The sequence below is a fragment of the Acanthaster planci genome, linkage group LG05 (genome assembly GCF_054643075.1).
Source record: "Acanthaster planci isolate LZ-2023a linkage group LG05, COTS_SCS, whole genome shotgun sequence".
NCBI lineage: Eukaryota > Metazoa > Echinodermata > Asteroidea > Valvatida > Acanthasteridae > Acanthaster > Acanthaster planci.
The window spans coordinates 18,638,655-18,661,782 of record NC_141781.1 but is presented as its reverse complement, the minus strand read 5'-3'; the positions used below and the strand labels follow the sequence as shown (position 1 = coordinate 18,661,782).

General features: G+C 42.0%; 4 protein-coding genes across 9 annotated transcripts in view; 2 read left to right on the top strand and 2 right to left on the bottom strand.

The window, feature by feature from the left end:
- LOC110988682 (uncharacterized) overlaps nucleotides 1–2,441 on the bottom strand; it is a 44,833-nt gene extending 42,392 nt beyond the window's left edge. Inside the window, exon 1 of the mRNA XM_022252442.2 lies at nucleotides 2,083–2,441. Within this exon, the coding sequence (XP_022108134.2) occupies nucleotides 2,083–2,233 (151 nt within the window). The 5' untranslated portion in view covers nucleotides 2,234–2,441. The remainder of the gene's footprint in view (nucleotides 1–2,082) is intronic.
- A 1,579-nt stretch (nucleotides 2,442–4,020) lies between these two features.
- On the top strand, nucleotides 4,021–10,294 carry anapc11 (anaphase promoting complex subunit 11). Of its 2 annotated transcripts, none has more exons than XM_022252478.2 (3): nucleotides 4,021–4,158; nucleotides 6,842–6,959; nucleotides 8,650–10,294. In XM_022252478.2, the coding sequence occupies exons 1-3, from the start codon at nucleotides 4,138–4,140 to the stop codon at nucleotides 8,763–8,765; spliced, it is 255 nt and encodes an 84-aa protein (XP_022108170.1). In that variant the 5' UTR covers nucleotides 4,021–4,137; the 3' UTR covers nucleotides 8,766–10,294. The 2 variants fall into 2 exon arrangements, with proteins under 2 accessions (XP_022108170.1, XP_086993194.1); XM_087137068.1 differs by lacking the exon at nucleotides 4,021–4,158 and adding an exon at nucleotides 4,179–6,127 and having other exon boundaries at nucleotides 6,841–6,959.
- A 652-nt stretch (nucleotides 10,295–10,946) lies between these two features.
- LOC110988684 (uncharacterized) lies at nucleotides 10,947–16,215 on the top strand. Of its 2 annotated transcripts, none has more exons than XM_087137064.1 (4): nucleotides 10,947–11,423; nucleotides 12,633–12,831; nucleotides 13,222–13,316; nucleotides 13,590–16,215. In XM_087137064.1, the coding sequence occupies exons 2-4, from the start codon at nucleotides 12,726–12,728 to the stop codon at nucleotides 14,991–14,993; spliced, it is 1,605 nt and encodes a 534-aa protein (XP_086993190.1). In that variant the 5' UTR covers nucleotides 10,947–11,423; nucleotides 12,633–12,725; the 3' UTR covers nucleotides 14,994–16,215. The 2 variants fall into 2 exon arrangements, with proteins under 2 accessions (XP_086993190.1, XP_022108136.2); XM_022252444.2 differs by having other exon boundaries at nucleotides 10,953–11,386.
- On the bottom strand, nucleotides 15,585–21,942 carry LOC110988699 (uncharacterized). 4 transcript variants are annotated; one of them, XM_022252479.2, is made up of 3 exons: nucleotides 21,855–21,942; nucleotides 19,922–20,305; nucleotides 15,585–18,433 (listed from the first exon to the last, which is right to left on the bottom strand). In XM_022252479.2, the coding sequence occupies exons 2-3, from the start codon at nucleotides 20,125–20,127 to the stop codon at nucleotides 17,509–17,511; spliced, it is 1,131 nt and encodes a 376-aa protein (XP_022108171.2). In that variant the 5' UTR covers nucleotides 20,128–20,305; nucleotides 21,855–21,942; the 3' UTR covers nucleotides 15,585–17,508. The 4 variants fall into 4 exon arrangements, with proteins under 4 accessions (XP_022108171.2, XP_086993193.1, XP_086993191.1 ...); XM_087137067.1 differs by having other exon boundaries at nucleotides 19,922–20,274; nucleotides 21,855–21,926; XM_087137065.1 differs by having other exon boundaries at nucleotides 21,745–21,896.
- Nucleotides 21,943–23,128: the final 1,186 nt, after the last annotated feature.

Here is a 23,128-nt window from a genome sequence, read left to right as displayed (position 1 = left end):
ACTTGATCAGTGTTAAAACTGTACATTATTATGCAAAATATGATATGGTTACTGGGTTCCCCTGGGGTACTGATATGTTTGAGGCCAAACTTTGGCCAAAATTGTTACCTTAGAAGAAAAGTGAGTGTTTTGAAAAGGCCTAAATACCGGTACATGTACATGTAGTATAATAGTACCGGTACATTTCAATTTCCCCTCTCAAATACATGTACATGTAAATCAGGCTTGTATTCTGTTTCGCTTTTGCCTTCAACTTTAGTCTATTTTAAGTTTGAGGTGGTAAAATTCAACAGAAAACCCTGAGGTGGTCACTAAAATCAGTGAGATGGGCAACTGCACAGTTGAGTAGGCAGGGGAAACCCTGTGCGGAATACCTGTATATGGTACACATGTAAATTCAAGAACAGTGCATTGGGCCAGTTTGTCAAACCTTGCCAGGAATCAGACAGAACCGAATTGAACTGATGCCCACAAAGTAACGAGATGGATCCTGGCGTTCACGTACATACCGATCACACGCCCCTCTGTGGTCACCAGGGGGGAAGTCTACCGCGTGGTGGGGCAGCCAACCAAATTTTCACCTTCCTGTCTGCAGGTTCCCAGCCTCGGCTGGCAAGGGATGACCTTATTACATGCATGCTGTGAGCCAGTAAGTCAATAACCTGGCAGGAACTGTTTTCAAAGTTTACACTGTCAAGCCCAACACAACAACATCAATTGTTACAACCTCAAAGGTGCTAATGAAGATAAAGTATTCAAATGACATAATGCCAAAACCTGTATCAACAATGTACATAAACCGGGTATTTCTTGACCTCAGGATGCGAAGAGAAAAGGGTGTTAAAGAAATGTATAGCATACAAATTTAAAAAAAAAACCTTAATTTACGGTTTGAACTCCAACAAGTCAAGAATATGCTTTACATAAATGTAAAGCATATTACCTGTACAGTACATGCTTATGGTCCAGCGGTAAGACCATAAAAATGGATGTTTCCGGTTATGTACCTACATGTACATGTACATGTAAGTAACCTGACCCAACCCCAAAACTCTCACAAAACATTTTTAATTGATACATTGTGTCACTTTTTATGCTGGTCACTCACTAATAATTTCAGCAGAATTAACCCACCCTGATTTTACTTTCAAATGTAATTATTTATTGGTAAGACTCATAAATGTACAGGGTATGTGCTGCAGTTTTAAATGGGCCTCGTAATTTGCCCAAACCAGGGGCATAAAAACAGTGGCAATTCAAGTGAACTGACATACTGATGATAGCTTAAAATCCAATTCATTTAAATGCTGCATGCAACCTCAAGATGAATTCTTGGCAACAATTGAATTCCAGACAATACCCCTGATACGTGTAGGGACTGCGGGCTTGAGCTACCCCCGGTATTGTCACAATTGGACTTGTCTACAGCTTTCACTGTTTACTGTATAGGGCCTTCAGGTGGAATTTACAGACAATCTTTATCGTCTGGTAAAAAGGGAAAAGTTCCATCTACGCACGCCAGTAATTATTCCCTACGGTGGCCTACCCGTACTAGCCTTCAGAAAGCAAAAACATGTTGAGAAAAGTACAATTTACCGGTAGGAGGGAAAATCCAAGTCGTTTACTTAAAACACACTTTCACAGGGTTTGGGCATGGGGTGTCAAGTGGCGTCCGTATATCATGGAACTCTTTCTGGTAAAAACCAAAAACATGTATTTCAGGTACGTACATGTACATTGCTGATATTGGACACGTGCTCGACAGGCTTTGTGGTTGTGCTTGTCATGGATAGGTCAGGGACTAACACAAATTTAGTCTGCATGAATGAGACATCAATCAACAGATCAATCAATCTTGTTTATTTCCACATAACAATACAATAAATATCACACATTTACAATGTTTACAACAATAAATGTGGATGGGGGCCTCTAAAGAGCAGAGCTTCTCAAAATGCACGTGTACATGTAAATTGATTGCACTGGATCACTGCAATATGGGCAGTAAAGTTCGGCCTAAATATTCCATCATTGCCCATAGCCAGTAGAAGAATAAGCCTGGGCTAATCTTATTTCGCCTACCTTTTTCCACGTCTGCAAGGGCTGGATCCACGTATTCTTGGCTGAGAGGCTCTCCAACCACAACCAGCAGGTAGTGGGTGATTTCACTGGAGAACGAGCCCGATATACACGTAGACTCCGATCCCAGCCCGTCAGGGAGTTCGTTAGCCATTTTCAGTTGGCAGGCGAAACCAATGAATCGGACGATTTAGTCGCAAGGCCTTTCCTTTCTCTCTCAGGCCTTTGAGCTTGACTGATTCGCATAAGCACGAACTGAGCTCGCTAGGCTGTGTGTAGTGATGACCATGTGCTTCAGCGCAGCGTGCAGCATGTGAATCGCAAAGCAACCTGCCTCCGATCGAATGAGGCTTGGCGCTGATGTCATCGTGGATTTTGCGCCGTTGAATGAAGTGTAGTTCCCAGACGTCAAATAGCAATTTGAGCGTTGAATGATTAACGTTTCACAATCGATATTTTTGTAGAGTGCGGTATTCCGACGGAGCTGTGTTATTCGGTTAATTTGGTAACCGGGATTCGTTTCAAACATAGGAAAAACTTTAATCGTCTATCAAAAATCCTTATTTTTAATTATACCCATACCCGCTGAATCTCCAGTGCGGAGTACGGAGTAGCTGCAATAACGTAATTACATGAATTAAGGGGAAGCATGGGCCACGCCCCCCGCTCCAGTCCTGTTCCCCACCCACCCCACGGTCCGTGCGTGCCCCGTTCAGGAAAAAGTTTGGCGTTATAGCCCGCCGTAGTCAACCGTTGCAGAATAAATTTGAATGCCCCTACCAGAAAACGACCCCGCCCTCTTGCAAACTGTTGGGCCAAACATGTCCCTACAGGGGGTGTCATTACGAAAGAGGGGAGTATTTGTTTCCTTTCCCCTCCAAAGCGTGCAAAAGGGCCTATATTTTATAGCCTCACGTATACCACCGCTCGGAAAGGCCAACAAAATTACACGAAGAATTCCTTAATCCACCCCCCCCTTAGAAAGTGTTAAGTTGGTTTTGGATCTGCCTGTTTTGAGAAGGAATGCACGACACCAGAAGCCAGGGCCGGCTAGTCACTCCTGCGCCCAACTTTATAGGCTTATGAGTGAAACGTTTCTAAAGGTATTAACAGGCAGCTCCGCTTTTGAACTGCCGACATCCAACCCTACCCCCATGAATAGGTTTATAGAGGCAGTTTGAAATGGGACGGGGGATATCAAAAGCGAAACCGGGAACAGGTACACGCAAAATTGGGACAGCAAATTGGATTATTGGACCGTGGTCGGAACGTTGGTGATATGAGGATGAAAATGGTTGATAAAGCATGGAATAGGTCTAATGTACCACATACGTATAGTGTCCAAACCAACAGTTATATTACCAGTGTCTTCATAGCCAAATTAAAACCTTGAAAGGGATAAAATGCAAGGGTGGCATGCAATCAATTCAGGCGCTTAGGTAATGATTATAAAGGCAAAACTGGAACAGTTAAAATATGTTAAAAGTGAGTGAAACTATTGATGCATCAACAGTTGCTTAGAAATTCCATGATGTTGTCACAAAATAGATACTGCTAAATACTAAAAGATACGACCCTCTTTAAAGTATTACCAAATCAACTGCTGGGTGTCTTCATTGCCCACACTTTTGTACTTACAGCTATAATTTAACCCAAATGGGACAAGTAATCGGGCAATATCTATATACATGTATTTTGAAAAGGACAAACAAACCCCAGCTACGCGCCTTATGTTGACGTGAATGTAGCAGTGTTGAAAAACTCTGATTCATTTTGGAAAGGTGCCGTGAATTATTTTCAAGTCTGTGGTATCATGTTTTGTCGTGATTACAGAATGTAAAGTTTGGTGATGCGGAGTTACCCTGTAATGGAAAAAACTAATCGATTCCTGAAGATTCGATTAATTCAAGGTAGTCGTCAATAGTCAGGTCCCATCGTGGCGCCCTTTAGGCTTGGGGTTCAAAACTAGAATGGGCCCAGTATTTTTAGTGGCAGTGATGCCGGAGTGGCATTGAGTGACGTCTGACTGCATCGTATTCCGTAGAATTAAGTGGAAAAATGAAGGTGAAAATTATCAGTACGTATAGCTCCTTCGCTTTTCTTACGTTTGTACCCCTATGACAACCAGTGTCTAATTGATGTGCGCCTTAAAAGCACGATTCTGTTGGCTGTACATGTAGGCTTACGCCTAGAGGCTAGACTACCCTTAGTCTCTGTGCACAAAGCTGTGGGGTCCGCGCCGACGTCCGTCATGTCCGCCGCGCTCCCACGTGGAGCGGGGCCTTCTTTGGTCTTGGCGATCGGACATGACAGAGAAGTGGATATCGCAACTGTCCCTGTATTCGGAGAAGTCCCTTTATTTGGGGACAAAACTAGTCTCCTGAAAGAGAGAATGTCTCCTTATTATCACTGGAGACATTTTCCCGAGTCGGCACAGGCCTAGGCCCCCCCGGTCAAAACATCAAAAATATCTAGGCCTACATACTGACATACCGGTTAGCCCCCCCCCCCCCCATTTTGCCCATATTCGATATTTCCCCATACAAACTTTTCCCTTCGTTATTTTTATGAACTTTGTGCCATGTCACTTGATTAAATAAGGCCTGTATCATGAGTGAGCTAGGCCTAATTGATTTTCAGAAACATTCTTTTATTTTTCCCACCCTTTATCATGTTTATGTGCCATGGCAGCCGTCGCATTTGCGGACTTCTGCTTGTAATCCTAGAAGTGCATGTACCCGTAGGCCTAGTCTGAGTACATGTAACTGTGACCCTAAAATCCAAGTTACTCGGATTTCCCGGTAGGTCTAAGCCTAAACGTTAGAATTATTTGGGTGGGTGTTTTCCTCTGCTGAATCCAATGAAGGAATTAAATTGATCCCCAGGACAATGGTAGGATCCCAATGCCCACTTGAAAAAAAAAAAATTCCCCATATAGAGGGACAATGTCTGTTTCCGGGGACTGAGTTTTCCTTGAATAAAGGGACTTCTCCAAATACAGGGACAGTCTCTGAGTTGTGATGTGCGCCTCACTGCATGTACACTTGATCCAGCCAGGAGGACCAGATCTGGTAAGGGGGATCAGATCCGGATCAAAAATGTGTGTAAACGCAACACAGGATCAGATCCTGATCCCGGGATCTGACTGTCGGACCTCACAGTTCTGGGGGTACACATCCTCGACCATTTGATGATTTGTAGATCGATGCTAGATCAAATGACGGCAGCAGTCACATTTTTTGATAGTAGCTTGTACTAGCTTAGCCTGTAGGCCTACAACAAGCACTAGCCTCCATCATAGGATTAGGCATAGCATGACTAGACCTAATCCTACTTGAAGTTCACAGTGCGCTAGTTTAAGTTTGTTCATTTTTCTTTGCTTAATTCCTCAGAGGTTGTGCATATTTTCCTGCGCGGATAGCATTGAGCACAGTCTTCATGATCTTTAAACATGCGAAATTTTTATGCCTCAGACTGTGCTATTTACATGTAGGGGTGGGGCGGGGGTACTTTACACACTTGAAGAACTCCATGACATGGAGCAATTACTCGTATTTACCTGGGGTCGTAACACTGTGTTTTTTTAATCAGGCTTTTGTGGTAACTGATCCAATAGGCTGAAGCAAACTCTGCTTTTTCAATCAGATTTCCGTTCAGCCATTTTTGGAGGCTTGGGGATGGCATTTTGTTTTCATTGCATGATCGTCTTTGTTCACATGTGACTTGCAAGCTGTGACAGATTGTAAGATCTTAGAAGTCCCCCCTTTGAATATGGTCAAACCGAAATGAGGAGCAAGCTTAGCCATTGGCTTGACAGTTCATGAAACCTGTAATGTGACCCCCTCCCCTTGAAAAAGCAATGACTCTGGGTTCCCATTTGCCCAAGTACAATTTTCTGTTGTAGGCTCAGCAACGCATTGAAGTACATTGTACATGTGGTTTAGTAACTTTTCTCCTTTTTTTGTCTTCTATTTACCATGTGATGGGTTGGACTGAATAAATCTTATTGCCAATGTGAACTGTCTGCTTCTCCACACTAACTGCAAGGGTAAGCGCTGATATAAGAGAGGAACATTTCTATTAACTCTTAAAACTTCTGCAGCATCTTGGTGTTGTTACGTGGCCTATTTGGTTACCCTTCATGTTTGGTGACTTGGTAGTGTAATGTTCATGTAAGCGCAGGCATGTTTTATTTCTCTATGGTACTTCCCAACATTGAAATCTTTGCCAAAATAGAAAAGTGGTACATGCTGTATCATTTCTAAAACTGTTCATGGCACTTTCAGTTTACTTTCGAGGTAGGGCATGTTTTTTTTGGGGGGGTTGCTCCCTTGGTTCTCCCACCCCCCGGACATGCCCCCGCCAAGGTCAAGGGTGAAATGTGTCGGGATTTTTCCGGATTTCAGGATTTTGTTCATCAGTATTTTCCTGATTTCATTTTTCAAACAATCTCTTTTAATGTCTAAAATGTCTTTGTTTACCATTAAGGTGGTTTGACGTAAATGTTGATATGTAGCAGAAGGAATGGATATTTTAATTAAGGGGTGTCTAAATATATAACATACACACAAATTTTGGTGATTATTTCAGGGATATTTGATTTTCCTCCAATCTCACCCCTGTGTTGAAGTCAAGTACATGTACATGTTAGTGTCTGGTCTACAAAAGAAAAAAAAACAGTGATGCAGGAATGATTTGTACACGTACACTGTATTGGCGTGTACCATTTGTTAACCACTACTTTTCTCTGAATTTACATAGTTGGACTGCTGTGTCAACTTGGAGATGGATAGCCAACGATGACAACTGCGGTATCTGCAGGATGGCCTTTGACAGCTGTTGTCCAGACTGCAAGATGCCAGGTGACGACTGCCCACTTGGTGAGCATGTCTTTGGCCATTTTCAATTGGTTTAGTTGCAGGGATTTTATCATCTTCCAAAATTGCATGTCAGTGTACCCATTGCAGCGAAACACTATGATAAGCCCCAACTCAAGCACCTCCTTCACAATCCATCAGGTTGGAGAGGTTTTTGAGGGATTGCTGGAGGTTAAGCCCAGCCACTGTTACTTTTTTCCTCCAAGTTAATGTACATGTACAATATGTACATACAGTACATGTATCTGTTCAGCGCAATCTTTGAAAGTGCGCAAATTTCAAATTTGTGCTACTTGCACTATTTTACTTATGCAACTTTTATTAAGTTGCATATATGTCAAATCTGCGTTGATAACATTGGGAACAATGATGGTTCACGTTTGACTGAGAAGTCTCCAGCGGGCACCAGTCAAGCTGGTAAGCTGTTGACTTGAGTAAAGGCTAGACATCCAGTACAGACTTGTAGTTTTGGGGGTCATTTCAAAATTTGTTTTGTCTGGGATGTTATTGCAATATTTGTCTAATTAATGGTTTTAAGGTTTTTAAAGGGAAGAAAAGTTCTCATCAAATGCCAAAAGGGGAATTTAATAGCTCCCATGAGGCAATATTCATGCTTTAGATCTCCTTATGAATTTGTGATACATTTGTATTTTTAATTTAATTGTAAGATATTTTATGGAATCATCATACATTTACATGCATTTCCTGCTGTTTCAATTTGTAAATTGCATTGTGATTTGGTGTTTTTGCATATATTAATGTAATGCATCATGTAAAATTATTTTTAAAAAATTATTATGACTAATGATAAAAGCTCGAAACTAACAGACGAAAATTTGTCTGACATGTTGCAGCCAGCCTGTACCTGGGCCCCACAAGTAAATGCCACGCACAAACCATGCGCAACTGGACCCAGTGCTTAAAATGAATTCGTACAAAATGTGTAGTTGATGTCAGTCTGTTACGATCGACTGTGGCCTGTGATTCACGTACCATGCAATTTTTTGTTACAATATCTGCAGTTGCACAAATTTCAAATTCGCACACTTTCATAGATTGCGCTGAACATCACCTCTGTTTAAGCAGGTTGCTTAATTAATGGGAGGTAGTGTGTTAAACAGCTGAGAATTTTCATCACTGGGAAAGTTTGTACAGAGCTGGTTTTGCAGCTACAGAAACAGTGGGGGGGGAGTTGTCAATGTCAAATATCACAGTAACTTACTGGTGATGCCTTCAGTAAAGTTCAGTATATACATGTACATACATGTACATATATACAGTACATGTACTGTATACAGTCAGTACATTGCACTCAATTGCCATGCTTGATATACTTAAGATCTGACTGATCAAGGTTAGTGCATGACATGATGGCATGTCTAGCTAACTGGCTTAGAGTTTTCTATTCTGCAGTTGTAGGTACAGTCAACAACGTCAAAGAGAGGTCCTTCGGACTTTGCAGATTATCTTGTTATAACAGGAACCTTGTATTGGGGCTTAAAAATTTCCTTGTTATAAGCAGAATGTTTTATTAACAGTGCTCTTATTAATGAGGTTTGACTGTGATTGTCTTACCCGGGTGCTCAAGTTGGAAACTATACAATGTGGATTGTGAGAGTTTGCTGTTCCCAGAGACCAACCCTGTCTGAACCCTCGTGGACCTCAATGATCTCTTCTCTCTCTCCTCGCTCAGTCTGGGGCCAGTGTTCCCACGTGTTCCACATGCACTGCATCCTGAAGTGGCTGAACTCCCAGCAGGTACACCAGCAGTGCCCCATGTGCCGACAAGAGTGGAAGTTCAAGGAGTGAGATTTTGGCTTCCGGAGTGGGTCGCCGCCACATCAAGGGAACAGGACGGTGCCGCAAGGTGCCCTTTGCAAGACCACCGTTAACCTGTGAAAGCTACATGTACTTCAGTAGGTTTAGCACCTCGTTGGGCAAGAAGGTTTGCTGAGGAACCCTAATCCACAGGGTACATGTAAAATCATGTTGAAATTAGAGGATTGAGGACTGAAGGTAAGGAAGTTCAGGAGGATGGTTTTGACCGTGATATTTTTCTAGTTGCTGGAGTGTATTAATTAATGACCAACTTTCAGCACAGTTTTAGATATTAAAGGAATACATACAAGGAAAACTTTTATGTCCAAAATTCACCGTACGAGTTGAGATCAAGCTGATTTAAACGGCGACTCCTGAATCACCCCAGTTGAGAATTGTAAGGCTGAGTCAATCGAATATTCACATTTCTTGACTTTCCATTCGATGGAACTCTGGACAGTACCAATTCCAACAAAAGTAGAAACTTACACACCCTTAGGAAAAAGCAAAAAGGAAAAAACTAAAAGAAAATAAATTTCCTGGTCTTATTGTTGGGTATATATGCCTTCAGTGACTGAGGTTTGCTCGTAACACCTTCAGATGATATTTTGGGATTTTGAGTATGCAATTTGGTAACCAAATAATTGTTTCTTTCATTTATATTCAATAATTGATCAAATATCAGAATATTCGAATGAGCAGCACGGCCCTTCCCAGTTTAGAATTGCATATTGTAACATGTATACCCCCATGTGAATAAAGTCATTGTCAACACATCTCCATTTAAATTCAGTATAACATGTGCTTCCAGGTTTCCATATATTATTTTGTGGGCTGGAAAAATAGAAAAGACCGGAATAAATTCAAAGTGCAACAAAACAGACTTTAAATGATGAAGCTATTTGTTGTTTCGCGCACATACCTCTGGACTCTTATCTGCATCAAATTCAATTTTCCAGGAAAGGAAACCAGATGTGAATAAATGAACAAGGAAACTGAGCAAGATATATCTTTGGAAGCGGTTTTGATATTTAGAAAGGTTAGACTATTTGAGAGAATGACGGGTTTTCATATGGAAGGAGTGTACTCGACTTAGTTTTGAAATGATAATGAAAGATAAAGAAGAATAACATTAAAAACTTTAAAAGGTTCAACAATGTCAGGATGTGTTCTACACAACCACCAGTGACTGATTATCATAGGGTCTACAGGCTACTTGATCAGGGGAAAATATGTAAGGTTGAGGTGAAAAATGGAAGAAATTTTGCCAAATATAATTGATGACAAATTACAGTATGGTTCAGATTAAATGTATGTACATGTATTATACATCACGTCCGCATTGCATGCCTTCTGTACTTACATGTATTGTCATGTCCGTGCTAAAAAGCCCTTACTAAAAAATTGCATTAAAAGGTCCTTATTGAAAAATAGTATGTTGAAATTGAAAAATAATATGTTGAAATTGAAAAATAATATGTTGAACTTAAAATCGGCAATAAAGTTTGTAGAAATTTAAATATACTGGCCCAAGAAAACTAGTTTAGTAAATTAAAATGTGTTGAATAATTGAAAATACAACAAATTTTTCAATTTGTCATTTTCAGTACAATATTTCTTTCATGCTCAAAGTAAAACCCAAAGGGTGTTTTAAAAAATGAAGTTTTGCTGTAATGACTATTTAGCACCGAGCCAATATTTGATGAACAGTGTGACTGATCATTCGAGCAAAAAAATGATTGATCTTTGTCTGATGCGTGGAGATGCAATGGACCTGGGAGTTGTATCTGTTTAAATTTCAGACCATGAAGGATTTGAAGAATTCTTTCCCCAATTATCAAATTTTTGGAAATGTTTTTAAAGCACAAAAAAGTCTAATCTTTCGGGAAAATATAAAGGGAAAATCAAATTTTCGGAAATACTTGTGTGTGGAGAGGAATGAGGGCATTCCTTCCTATCGCTGAAGGTAATCTCGCCACCTCGAATTTTACTGGATCACGTCCCAATATTTGCAAAGCTAAATGATGCTCAATAGTTCGTGGTAACGTGCATGCTTCAGAACGTCGAGCGCCCAAGGAGCGGTATTGGTTCAATACGGAGAACATTGACTGGATCGTCTCAATGGACGGTTACCTTTAATCCTGAACGTAAAGCATTGGTTCAGGTCCTTGTTATGCTAAAAAAAGATCCGATCGTTTCAATGGACAACCCTGGCTCTGGAATACGAACGGACAAAAGCGATTGTGCAAACACCTTATTGTGTTATCTTTTCTTTCCCAAAGCCCTTTTATTCAGAGGTTATGTGTTGAGGGTGTTGGTCCACTCTATGAATTGCATGACTATCGTCGCGGCGCTCATAGCAACTCGACGACTGACCGATGCGTTAGGTGCACTAGGATAGTACTTTTCAGTATGAGATTCAAAACTATATAGCTTTTATTCAAGCATTTTGATTGCGTTTTCGAGCACAACGTTGGATGTTCTCCTGATTTCGTCACACCAAGCTCAGTTGCTTATGTCTACCTTCCATCGCACCATGATCTGCTGATTAGGAAAGTGTACGAAAAGCGGGCAGGATGACTGTAGAAAACACGTCGACCGCAAGCTAGCAGGTTGGCTTGTGTATTCCGAGGTGTTGCGTCATCAAGGGTGAGAATGCTGCTTCCTCCATGAGGCTGGACGAAAATGTTGAAAATATTTCAATCTGTTACGGCAACACCTTGGAAGAGTTCCGTGTACGGACGCCACTTGACACCCCGTACATAAACCAAATGAGACTGGTCTGAAAAATTCAATGTTTTCTAAGTAACCGACTGCGTATTTCCTCCTAAATTGAACATTTTAGGACATGTTTCTGCTTTCTGGTGGCCAACAGGTCACTGTAGGGAATAATTACTGGTGTCCGTATATGGAACTCTTTCCCACGGTGCACACTTTCATTTTAGTTAGAAAACACTGAAAACGTCGACACTCCTAGACTACTCGGTCAAGGATAAGCGCCGTTAGAATGCAAACATACATGTACTTTACCCTGACAGGTGTCTTCCTAGCTGTTCCTTTCCTGCTGTGGTTTTGGAAGTAGCCCAGACATAATAATGGTTGGTGGGAGGAAAGGAAAGAAGAGAACTTGTCCCCTGGGGAAAACTTATGAGAGAAAGAATGAAAACCAGAAAGGCTGACAGCGCCATCGCGAGTTTTCACAAAAATGCCTCAATTGACCCCATCCTTTGTTTTTGCTTACCGCCTGTTACGGTTTAGTGCCCCCCCCCCGCGCCTGCCTTGAGCTAACTTAAAGGAGAGCTGTGACCTCAGCATCGCTGCCAGTTTTTTTTTTAGAGTGCAGAAAATGTGTTTATTTTTAAAGCATTAATCTCAGTGGCCGTGTTAATTTTTAATTAAGCGACTTCAAATAAAAGCAAGCGGAAATTTGCAAGTGGCAACCAGTGGCGTAACTACGGGGGGAGGGGGCATATTAAAATCTATGAATACTCTCCTTTGAAATCATGCAGCTGCAGTAGTGGTGGAAACATTGGTGGAAACTTCGGGTATCTAGAAATATCGGACTTGTGTTAACGTCTTTTTCAGACCTCGCGATTTTCATACAGAAAAAAAATCATGACTTCCGGACGAAGGGCTATATACCAATGGTGATATTTGGGGGATGAGCCCCTCAATGTCAATTTTGCCTGGTTTTTCTCGCGTTACCCCAAGGTTTTCAAGTTAAGGCTACCGAAACTTCGTTGAAGCTCCTTGTTCAGAAATGTCTTCAAATTACCTAATTACTGCATTTCCAATAGATTCTGTCAAATCTGCACATGAGCTCGGCCATCAAGTTTACATGATTATCATTTTTGTCAGATCCTCCTATTTGCTCGATACATCCCCCACATTCAACACACTTCAATATACTGGAGGAAAACCAGGCCAGCGGGTGTCGGCAAATTGGCCAAGATGGCGACCTTGTCAAGTACCCGGAACATGTTCAACTTCATCTTGGTACTTTACCTCCTGGGTTTCTTCGTCATGATGACACGCTGGAAGAGAGCAGAGACCGAAGGTTGGTGATCAGAGAACTTTCCAAGTACATGTATAAGTTTCCCATAAGAACGGGGAGTTGGTGCGCATACATGGTAGGCCTAATAGGCCTAAATGTTGCGTCCGTAGTGTCAAATTAGGAGCAAAAACGGAAAGCGAAAGCAATGTGTGCATTTTTTTTTGCGGGGGAGGCCACTTGAAGGAATACATGATTTGTTGATTCATTTTTGAAAGAGGCTTGTAATTAAGCTGTTGGGTGTCGGTACTCCCAGCATGAACCGTTTGGCGCTTGACCCGTTCCATAGAATATACATGTACAATATGACGCATAAATCATCAACGTTATCATGGTTGTTTTTAACATCCTGTTATCAATTCTTATTTTTCTGTTACATGTATTTGTGTTTTCAAGATTCCAGCCACAGTGAAAGCTACTCAGAGCGACAGCGTCGTGATGATCACTTCATCAAGTTGTCTTTGTTAAGGCATTCCCCTATAGACGAGAAGGTACCGTTTCTTCCAAAGATATTCCCCGTTTGCTTGCTTGTCCCTGTCTACTTGTCATTTTGCCTTCAAGAAAGATTCTGCTATGATCGAAACGTCAGGCCCGCCATAGTTTGTGTTTAACAAAGATGCTTCCCCACAGGGTTAATAAGGAAATACAAGTACTCCTAGGGGAGACTTGGCAAGAATAAATGGTCTAGTGCTGATTAGTTAATGTAATTATTCATCGCCCGTAACTGATAAGTTGAATGTGTTTGATTTGATTTCCCCCTATAGGCATCATCAGAGGCTGTCCTCAATAATGACGTACTCAAGGTTGACCAAAAAATACCCATCTTGATGAATAACTCGGCGAAATCACCCGAGACTGAGGAGAGTTCTCAAGGCAAGAAGAACAAATCACATAAAAGGGGGTCTTTAAAGAAGACAGTGAAAAAGACACCTGCGACCAACAAGGCTAAAAAGCCACATCTTGCCCCTAAACCATCCGTCAAAGACATTGCTAGCGTCAGTCAAACAGTCAAAAAGGGTCAGTCTGGTGAAAATCCTGCCAAAGCATTCCCTAAGGGCCAGGTTGGTGAGAACAAGGTCAAAACAGTCTCTAAGGGTCACACAGGTGAGAACCTCGTCAAAGTATCAAATAAGGGTCAAGCTGGTGAGAACCCTGTCAAAGCATCCAGTAAGGGTCAGGCTGCTGACAACCTCGTCAAAGCATCCGATATGGGTCAGGTTGGTGAGAACCCCGTCAAAGGGATTCAGAAGAAATCTGCCAACCGCCGCAAACAGTTCAAGAAGAAACTAACATCGGCCAAGGAGCCAGACGAGAGAACAAAGTGGGAAACTGAACAGGAGCGACGGCGAAACACCCTCCGCCAGGCCTGCAGCAACCACGACAATTACGGGCAGCAAAGTCACATCTCGGAAATCATCAAGTCGCACAAACGCAGTCTCTGGCCATTTATAGTCGAGGACAAATATCGTCTTCTTTACACCTTTGTGTCCAAAGTGGGCTCCACAAACTGGAAGAGGGCCTTCCTGGTCTTGAAGGGGAAGTATAAGACGGTTGAGGATGTTCCCGGGCAGTTGGCCCATTCCCCTCTCTTGGTGAAGCTGAGCAGTCTCCCGGAAGAAGGTATCCAACGACGGCTGGATAACTACACCAACTTCATCTTCGTGCGACACCCTTTTGCGCGCGTCTTGTCGGCTTACCGCAGCAAGTTCCTACAGCCCAACGCGGCATTTCAGAAGAAAACGGGCGTCCGGATAATCAAGATGTACCGCCAGAACGCGACCAAGGAGTCGCTGGCCACGGGCAGCGACGTCACTTTCCCTGAGTTTGTCCGGTACCTCGTCAACGCCAAGGTCGTCAACTTCGACGGCCATTGGCAACCGATATACAAGATGGTTCTACCGTGCGCGATGCGGTTCGATTATATCGGGAAATTGGAGACGGGCGAAAATGACGCCAAATACATCCTGCAAAAAGCAAAGGTGGATCACCTAATTCACTTCATGGAAACCAAGCGTAACGTCAGTCACGATGCGGCGATTTTTGAGCATTACTACTCGCAAATACCCAGTGCCGACCTTGTTAAATTATACAAAATCTACGAACCAGACTTCCAGTTGTTTGGGTACGAGGTCGCTGACAATATGAAAACTCACTTCAAATGGGTTTGATGCGTGTCCTTACTCCTTGCTTGAAAGTCAATTTTTATGTACGAGTTTTTTCCCCAACTAAAATCTCCCATTTTTAACAACGGGTTTTAAAAACCACTTCAAATAATTTCTGTCTAGTACAATGTAAATGTACTTTTCTAAATTTGTTTTTATTGCTAAGACAAAGCCAGCAGTCACGTAAATCTATTGGTCAAAAAGTTGCCCGGCTGTAGAAATCAAAAAAATGGGGGGGGGGTGGATTGCTGGACACCACGTGACACTGGGGAAAATGTTCTTGATGGAAGTTAACCATATGTATAAAATGTACTTCGAAAACATTTCATTTCAGATGCAGTAATCCCCCCACCAAAAAGATTGTGTGTGTGGGGGGGAGGGAGGATACATCCCCACCCCCAGAAGATTCAGGCCTCAGGCCGGAGACAAAGCCAAGATATGTAAACTCCCCTTTATTGTGGAAACAGAGCCATTGAATCACTTACGGTCCTTATGTTTGTCAAAATATTTAAGTTGTGCATTTTAACTGTAGGACACTTCTATTTTATAATTTTTATACTTTTTATACTCTACAGTTTACATGTGAATGTGTGAAATAAACGATCTGTCACCTACAAGAGATTATTTCCAAAACGAGATAAGAGCCATTTTAGTCCTCTAAATTTCACCTTTTTGCTGTTGTCTCCAGACAGTTTCTATGGGTTTTATTTAGTAAACACAACTCGGTGAGTCAAAACATTAAAAAATGACCTGTAAAGAGATGTGCTACACTCTCTCTGTTCTTAAATACTCATTGTGAAAACGTTGCGCAATATTTGAATGGCATATACATGTATGTATAACTTTCTAATGAAACCCTCCTTACATGTATATTCACAATCCCAATAACTCCACCACAGAAAGAGCATTTAGTGATGTAGTAATTACTGCATACTCGCGGCAGCAACAGAGGTGTATCCAGGTTTCGCTTGGGGGAAGGGGAGAAATGGATTCTCTAAAAATGACAAACCTTTTTTCAAATAAAAATAGCTGAGCCCCCCAACCCCATGGCGACACGTCTCTAGGTCCCCCAAGCATATGCCGCTAAACAGCACAGTGAATGATAATATACAACGAACACACACGTACACTGTATGTGGTGGTAGGCAGGGAATGAATGCTGTCCAAAAGGTGATCATGAAATTCCATCTACATGTATACCTTACGGCTCCATCCATCCCCTCTGACATTCCACTGAAGCTAACTTGATTCTATCACTGCAAAGGCCAGATCCATGCTGCCATTTGCTTGCCAGGCCCTTGTACTAGTCTCCACATGTCTGAACGACAGGCCACTTCCATCTTAACTTCAGACTTTTTTATAACCATGACCACAAGTGCTCGAGTCTTAAGTTACCGGCATAGAAACAAGACAAACCTTAGCTGCACTTTTAGGTTACAGGCCATAACTCATTTCAAGCAGTTTGCCACACGTGAACCAGGTTTTCCAAACAGCAATGCACTTTGGTCGTAACTACTGAAAAGTTGAGCTTAATTCCAAGCAAGTCTGTACAGAGTACCGAAGTGCGACGTCACTGTGAACCAGAAACTGTAGTACAAACGTATGGAGTACTGGTACCTTCGCGTGTTGGTTCACATGTTGGTTCTTGCTCTAATGCCTATTAAGCACACACCTGTGCGCTTGACATACAGTAGTCACTTCGGTATTCTATAACCAAGAGTACTATGCGTAAGCAACCTTGATGGATTCTTGGCATTACTTGTAAAGTACCTCTAGACGGTAAAACAAGAATTCCTTCCTTTAACCCTAACCCTGCCAGATATGTGGCATGGTGCGGCAGGTGTAAAAGTCTAGTGCACTTTGTAACATTGGTCAATCAACAACAGCCAAAAGGACTGCCCATGTTGAGACAGCAGGAGATGTTCCCCTTGAGCGATGTCAGTGTTGGATCTTCTGATGGCTGGCGACCACAAATTCTCAGGCAGTTATCAACCTTATTGAATCTTACTGCACTGGACAAGCAAGCCATTTTGCACAGATTGATACACCTGGCAGGGTTTCTTGCCAAAATACCCTGGAGGATTAGGTTTAAAGAATGACACACAGAGGCAAAGTGGCGGTGAACACCCTACTACATGTACATTACAATGGTTTCACTTTTCAAGCTCCCCCTACAAAATACATATGAAGCAAACTATGGGACAGAGAGAACCCCCCCGCCTTTGTGTTGGTCATTGTTGTACTGGTATGTCAGGAATTCTTTTCAGACATCTAGGGGGGATGAGTTAAGTGACAATAGGCTGGAGTGTGTATAGGGATTGGACTTGGGGGGGGGTACCCCTCTGTCCCATTTCAGGCCTGGTATAACAAAATCAATTCAGGAGTGCAAATATAAACTGGACTAGGCAAAAACAAGGACCTGGGTCCTTATATGGTTATGGACGCGTCAGTTTTATCGTAGATCCGTCTCATTATTTTGTATGTAGATAATGTTTACGCCATGCTAGTGAACTTTCCTTTGTTACAAACGATACAGAAAGTTCCCATCTTCATCATAGAATTCATTCCCACTCCTTATGATCCGAGGAGGTGGTGATTCATCATAGTAATGCTGAAGGTTCTCCATGTCAATGTCAAGTTCCTCCTCATTGTCAGTGCCTTCTACAGTTGGCACCATGTTCTCTTCCCTCTGACGTGAATTGTGATGTCTCGACTGGTGGCCTGCCACGGAACCTTTCTTGAACCTAGAATTCAGGGACAAATCTCTCCCATCCACCAGTTGCTGACGATCCCTCGTAGTGGGATTGTTAATCCTGTCCCATTCAGAATGGCGACTCTTGCTGGGGACATGGTCTCTGGGCATTCTATTTCTGGTGTGTGGGATAGTTTGATTACAAACAGACTCCTCCGCTGTATTAAGATTTTCCTCTGACCTCTGACCTGACCTTTGACCTCTGATCTGGCCTGAGATGCTCATTGGCTGTTGTTGCAAATCAGACTGGTCTTCTCTTTCTAAACTCTTTCGTGCGACTGTCTTTTCACTTTCAAGGGTCGCTTTCAAACCTGGTTTTCTGATGTTTGTTGGATCTGATTTTGTGAACGCTGACAGTAAAGCTGTCTTGTTGCCTGCATCCCCAGCATGTCCAGTCACCCCTGGCATGGTCTTTTCTGAGAGGAGGCCGGCATTGGCCTTGGCCCTCGCGTCCTGCTTCTCCAGCCTCTTCTGGGTCGGCACAAACTTGCTCTTAAGCACTTTGACCACCAGAGCCTCTGTGATGCCAAAACTGGCCGCCAACTCTTTGATGCTCCATTCCTCTCCCTTCTCCTGCCTCAAGTAACGGATCTGCTCCATTGTGTCCCTACTCAGAATGCGCGGCTCCTTCGCTGGACGGAACGACCGAGCGTACCGGGCTCTTTTGGCTGCATGAATCCGCCGTTTCTGATCTCTGTCAAGGGCAAAAGTAATATCTGTTGACAAAAACTATTACCAGGTGTGTAGAGTGGGAAAGCTACATTTTGAAGAAATTTTTCCTTCAAATAAGACAGGTTTGTGAGGTGGAAAAAACACAATATTGCTTGGATGGATATCAATTAATCATTAATTTCGAGATGGACAGTACTGCTCCTTGTCTGAATGACAACAGCTCCAACAGTTTTGCCTGAAATTTCTGCAGCGCACAGGTAAAGTCCAAATACATATGTGGTGCTGATCTAACGTTTGAAGGAAAAAATGGAAAGACCGATATCAGGCTGTTGCCAAAGGCCTTATAGGTACATCCTCGGAATTGTTTGCATACGTGTAGTTGTACATGTTAACTACCGGTACATATAATGTTACCAGAAAAATGTTTATCCAAAAATACAGTGTCATAAGGTCTGTACATGGGCACAGGGGGTCTGTACATGGGGACTAGGCCTACACGTACATGTGGCTTCTCTCTCTGTCACTGGAGAAGGGGTGCATGCAACCTCATCCCCGTGGTTACTTTCAGTGTTGTAGTCAAGACAACTTAAGACCTTCACAAGACCACGGAAGACCATCAAAAGACCAGCACAAGACCTCCAGTCTGAATTCAAGTCACAAGCTATTCAAAACAACTGCAACAAAAGCATTCCTTTGTCATTGTTCAGCCTGTAAGTTCTGACTGGTCTTGTCCATGGTCTTGTGTCTAATCTTGTGATGGTCTCGACTACAACACTGGTTACTTTACTTCCAGCAGGCTTTCACCAATGACCCCCTGGTAAGCAAACTTTCATCCTGTTTCATGATTTGATGCAGCATTAGTGAGGAAATTGTTAATCTTGTATATTTGGTGGTTCTTCCGGTAATTTCAACATGTATTATGTGCTTTCTTATGAAGGAAAGTGGATGTTATTACACAGCAAACATGAATGCACGTAATACATGTTGAAATTACCAGTAGAAACACCAAATTCACAAGATTGATAATTTTCATATTATCAAACAGGTGATACTGCATATTGGCGGGATAAGCTTTTCACATTTATCTTTAAAAAGAATCACCTTCCTGATACAAAACAACACGCAGAACTGACTGAGTTAATACCAGACCCCTCATGCTAAAACAAACACCAATTGGAAGCCCAGCCAGGTATCAGACTACTTTTTTTATTAACACGTGTATTCAAAATGCATGTATTTGGACTTGCAAATGATCCAATTCTGAGGGGAAAGTAGCTAGCCACGGGAGCATCATCATCAATGGTGGCAGAATGATTTTCAATGGGGGGGGGAGTTGTGACACCATCAGGAATAAGCCATTAAGCCAAACCCCATTAAAGGACCTGTGAAAACTGGGGGGGGGGGGAAGGGGACCCCAGGCCCCCCTGCTTCCGCCATCAGTGGACACCATGGGGACAAGGTTGTGGTGCACGAGTCTAAAATTAGCACAACTGAAAATTTGATCACAAACCTCTCCAATTTTTTCAAGAGAGCAGCTGGATCATCTAACGTGTCAGTGTCAAAGTCCCTCCGTGCTTTGGCAAACTCCTTGTCAATGAAATTCTCAAAGTGATAAACAGCCGAAACGGAGATGCTCTGCACCCTCTGCCAGATTAACTCCGGAGGCTGGTTGATCCTGGCAAACAGGCGAGTCGACTTCTTCAAAATATGCAGCATGCTTGATTGTTCTGAAGTCTGCAGGGCTCTACTGTTGCAACTGAGCCAACATGCACCAGCCTGGGTTGGTTAGCAGTTGTTGGTGCCAAAGAGCAGGGTACCATTCTCCAATATTTAACTCCATGGAGCAGTTGGTAAATGTACAGCCTGCACAGGATGACATTCGCTTTATCAGAATCTGCAAAATTCAATCAAACTAGAAGTTTATCATACTAAGAAGGAAAAAGAGTCAGTTGACATGTTGATCCAAAATTTTTTTCAGCATAATATTTCTACTGGCCAACTTCTGCCCAGGAAAAATTATCGAGACACTTTTCCCGAAATGGACAGTCCAGTGTGAGCTGTGAGAGTTGGTAAAAGCATGGGAAAGTGGCCAAGTAGATCATACCGGTAAATCCGGCCTGTTTCAAACAGGGAAACAACGCATGCCCATTGCACATTTCATCATGGTATGGCATGTGGGGAATATTTCCTGTAAATTTTTTTTTCTTTTGGAAAAATCATGGCAAAAATTGTTATTGACACTGTTGGAAGATTAACTGGTGTTACATGTAAGAGTGCCCCATTTCCGGATGATGAGAATGGTAAGGTTCAAGATAAATGCAGAATGGTCATGCAAAGCGCCCTCATAAGTCATTGCATTGCCAGCTCGGTTACTTTTCCTGCCATCTCGGTACAATTTTCTTATGTCGAAAGTCCAAGGGTAAACACAGGTCACATTTGATCATTTTTAATTTGACCACCGGCTCGGAAAAACCCACAGAAAAATAATTTCATTGTGAACCTAGCTTTTGGTTCCATGCTGGCATTTAAAAAAAAGAGTGTACCGGTAACTGGGTGGGGACAAAATATACATGTCCATGTATGTTGGTAGTTGATCTGCAAGATTGCAATGACATAACTGACAATGACTTGAGCTAGTTGACCTGTACTGTAGTGAATGCTCAGTGAACAAATCTCAGCAAAAGTTCGATACATGTATGTGGATGGCAATAATTATTCCCTACAAGTGGCCTATTAGTCATCAGAAAGTTAAAACACGTCCAGACACCTGCCAGAAGAGATCAATTTAGGAGGGGAAAAAAACCAAGGCATTTACTTAGAAAACAATTAGAATTTTCAGTGAAAGAGTTCCATATACGGAATTACCGGAAGAGGGCAGGGTTTTGAGTTTTGAGGGAAATTATGAGGGGAAACTGCAAGTGTTGTAACACATGACACATAATGGATTCCAATTTGCATGGCTTGTTTATCAGGAAGAAAGTCAAATTTTCTCACAATTTACAATTTCCAAAAATAGGGTCAGCGCAAAACTGTTGCCCTTTGTTTTCATGTTTTTTTGGGGGGGTACTTACAAGTTACATGTGCCATCATGACCGTTTTGCAAGATTAAATTTTAAAATGAAAAAAAAGGGAGGTCCCCCTCTACATCATCCCATGTACATAACAGATTGGCCTATCATATCTATCTGAAATGGTATTTAGGTGTTGCAATTTGAGCGGCAAAGTCAGGCCTGCTTGTACAATATACATGCAGTCGAATCGCGTGCAGCCCGACCAGCCGCCATCTTGTTTTCACGTGGACGGCAGACTGAGGAAAGAAAGAAGGCAGCCTACCGCCTACCCCCAGAACTGTGGGGTCCGACGTCCGCCCTGCATCCCACGTGGCAAAGTTCTGGGGGTAGGCAGCCCCCATAGGCAAAAATTTGGTACATTCAGCTTCCTACCGAAATTTTACTCCCGCATTCCCAGAAAGTCGCAAAGCATCGGCAGCAATTTCTTCCGTAGAGTGCGCCATCTTCAACCTCTTTCAACATTTATAAATTAACAGAGAAAGCTAAAAGTAGCAAAAATCGGTGCTGTGGCACATCCACGCAACAAAAAAATATAAAAGACTTAACTGAGTGTATGCTGGGTGAAATTCAAAACAAATTTTAGTTCTTGATACGTTGGCTTTTTCATTAAGTTCAATTTTGAGTGTATTAAAATTCGTAAGATTTTCTTTATTTAAAATCGATTCCCTGATCAATTGGTCTGTGTTTGTCAGTATCGATTATTGTAGGCTTTGATGTCCTCCAATCTCACGAGGGGCACGAGAACATGTTCCTAACTTCCCATTCAGCCAAACTAATATTATTGCAATGAATCATTTGCCGAAACTGTTTATCGAGCCAGCTGACGATCAAGAAATACTTGTAGCTGCCAAATTTGATGCTGTGTTGTCAATTAACAGTCGGAACAAAACATTTGTCTAACTTTCTATAATGATCCAACCAAAGGTCTAGGATTGTTTGCCTAACTGTTCATTTCATTTTTTTCATTTTCATTTATTATGGCCAAATGAAACAACATACTTAAAAAAGCATATACTAACACCCCTGAAAGAAAAGCTAAACTCAATCACTGTCGATAAGGTCTCCTAAAATGTCAACAAATGCAAGATCACACTGGTAAAATCACATATACATGTACAAACAATTCAGAGTTAGTAAAATCAGCATGTCAGTAAAGGGAGAATACGTAGCGATCAACTTTGCTGGTTAGTTTAGGCACGCTTGCTCCAGGGTTTCATGGAAAGTAGTAGGCATGCATTATTTAAGACTGAGAAATACTTGTATTATTTCATTAAAGTTGTGTTACTGTGGTTATATCTACAAAGGTCATAAAAACAAAAACCAGTTTACTTGAGGTGTGTAATTAAAAGTTACATTTAGTACATGAACTATTTATGATCTAAAATTAAAATGGCATATCCTTGGATGAACTTTAAACAATGCTTCTATCAGAGGAAAGCCAGAGGTTTCTTAATTTTAAGACAAAAGAGTTGAGGTCAAAGGCAGTTTCATTAGCAACATCAGCAGGTAAGGTATCCCACAGTCTGCAGTGGGAAATCTAACAAATAATGAATTATGAAATGCTTGTGTACGCGAGGAGATTAATAAATTTAGCTGGGTTACGAAAAATGTACCAACCAAACTTTGCACTGAGGCAGCTGATAGTC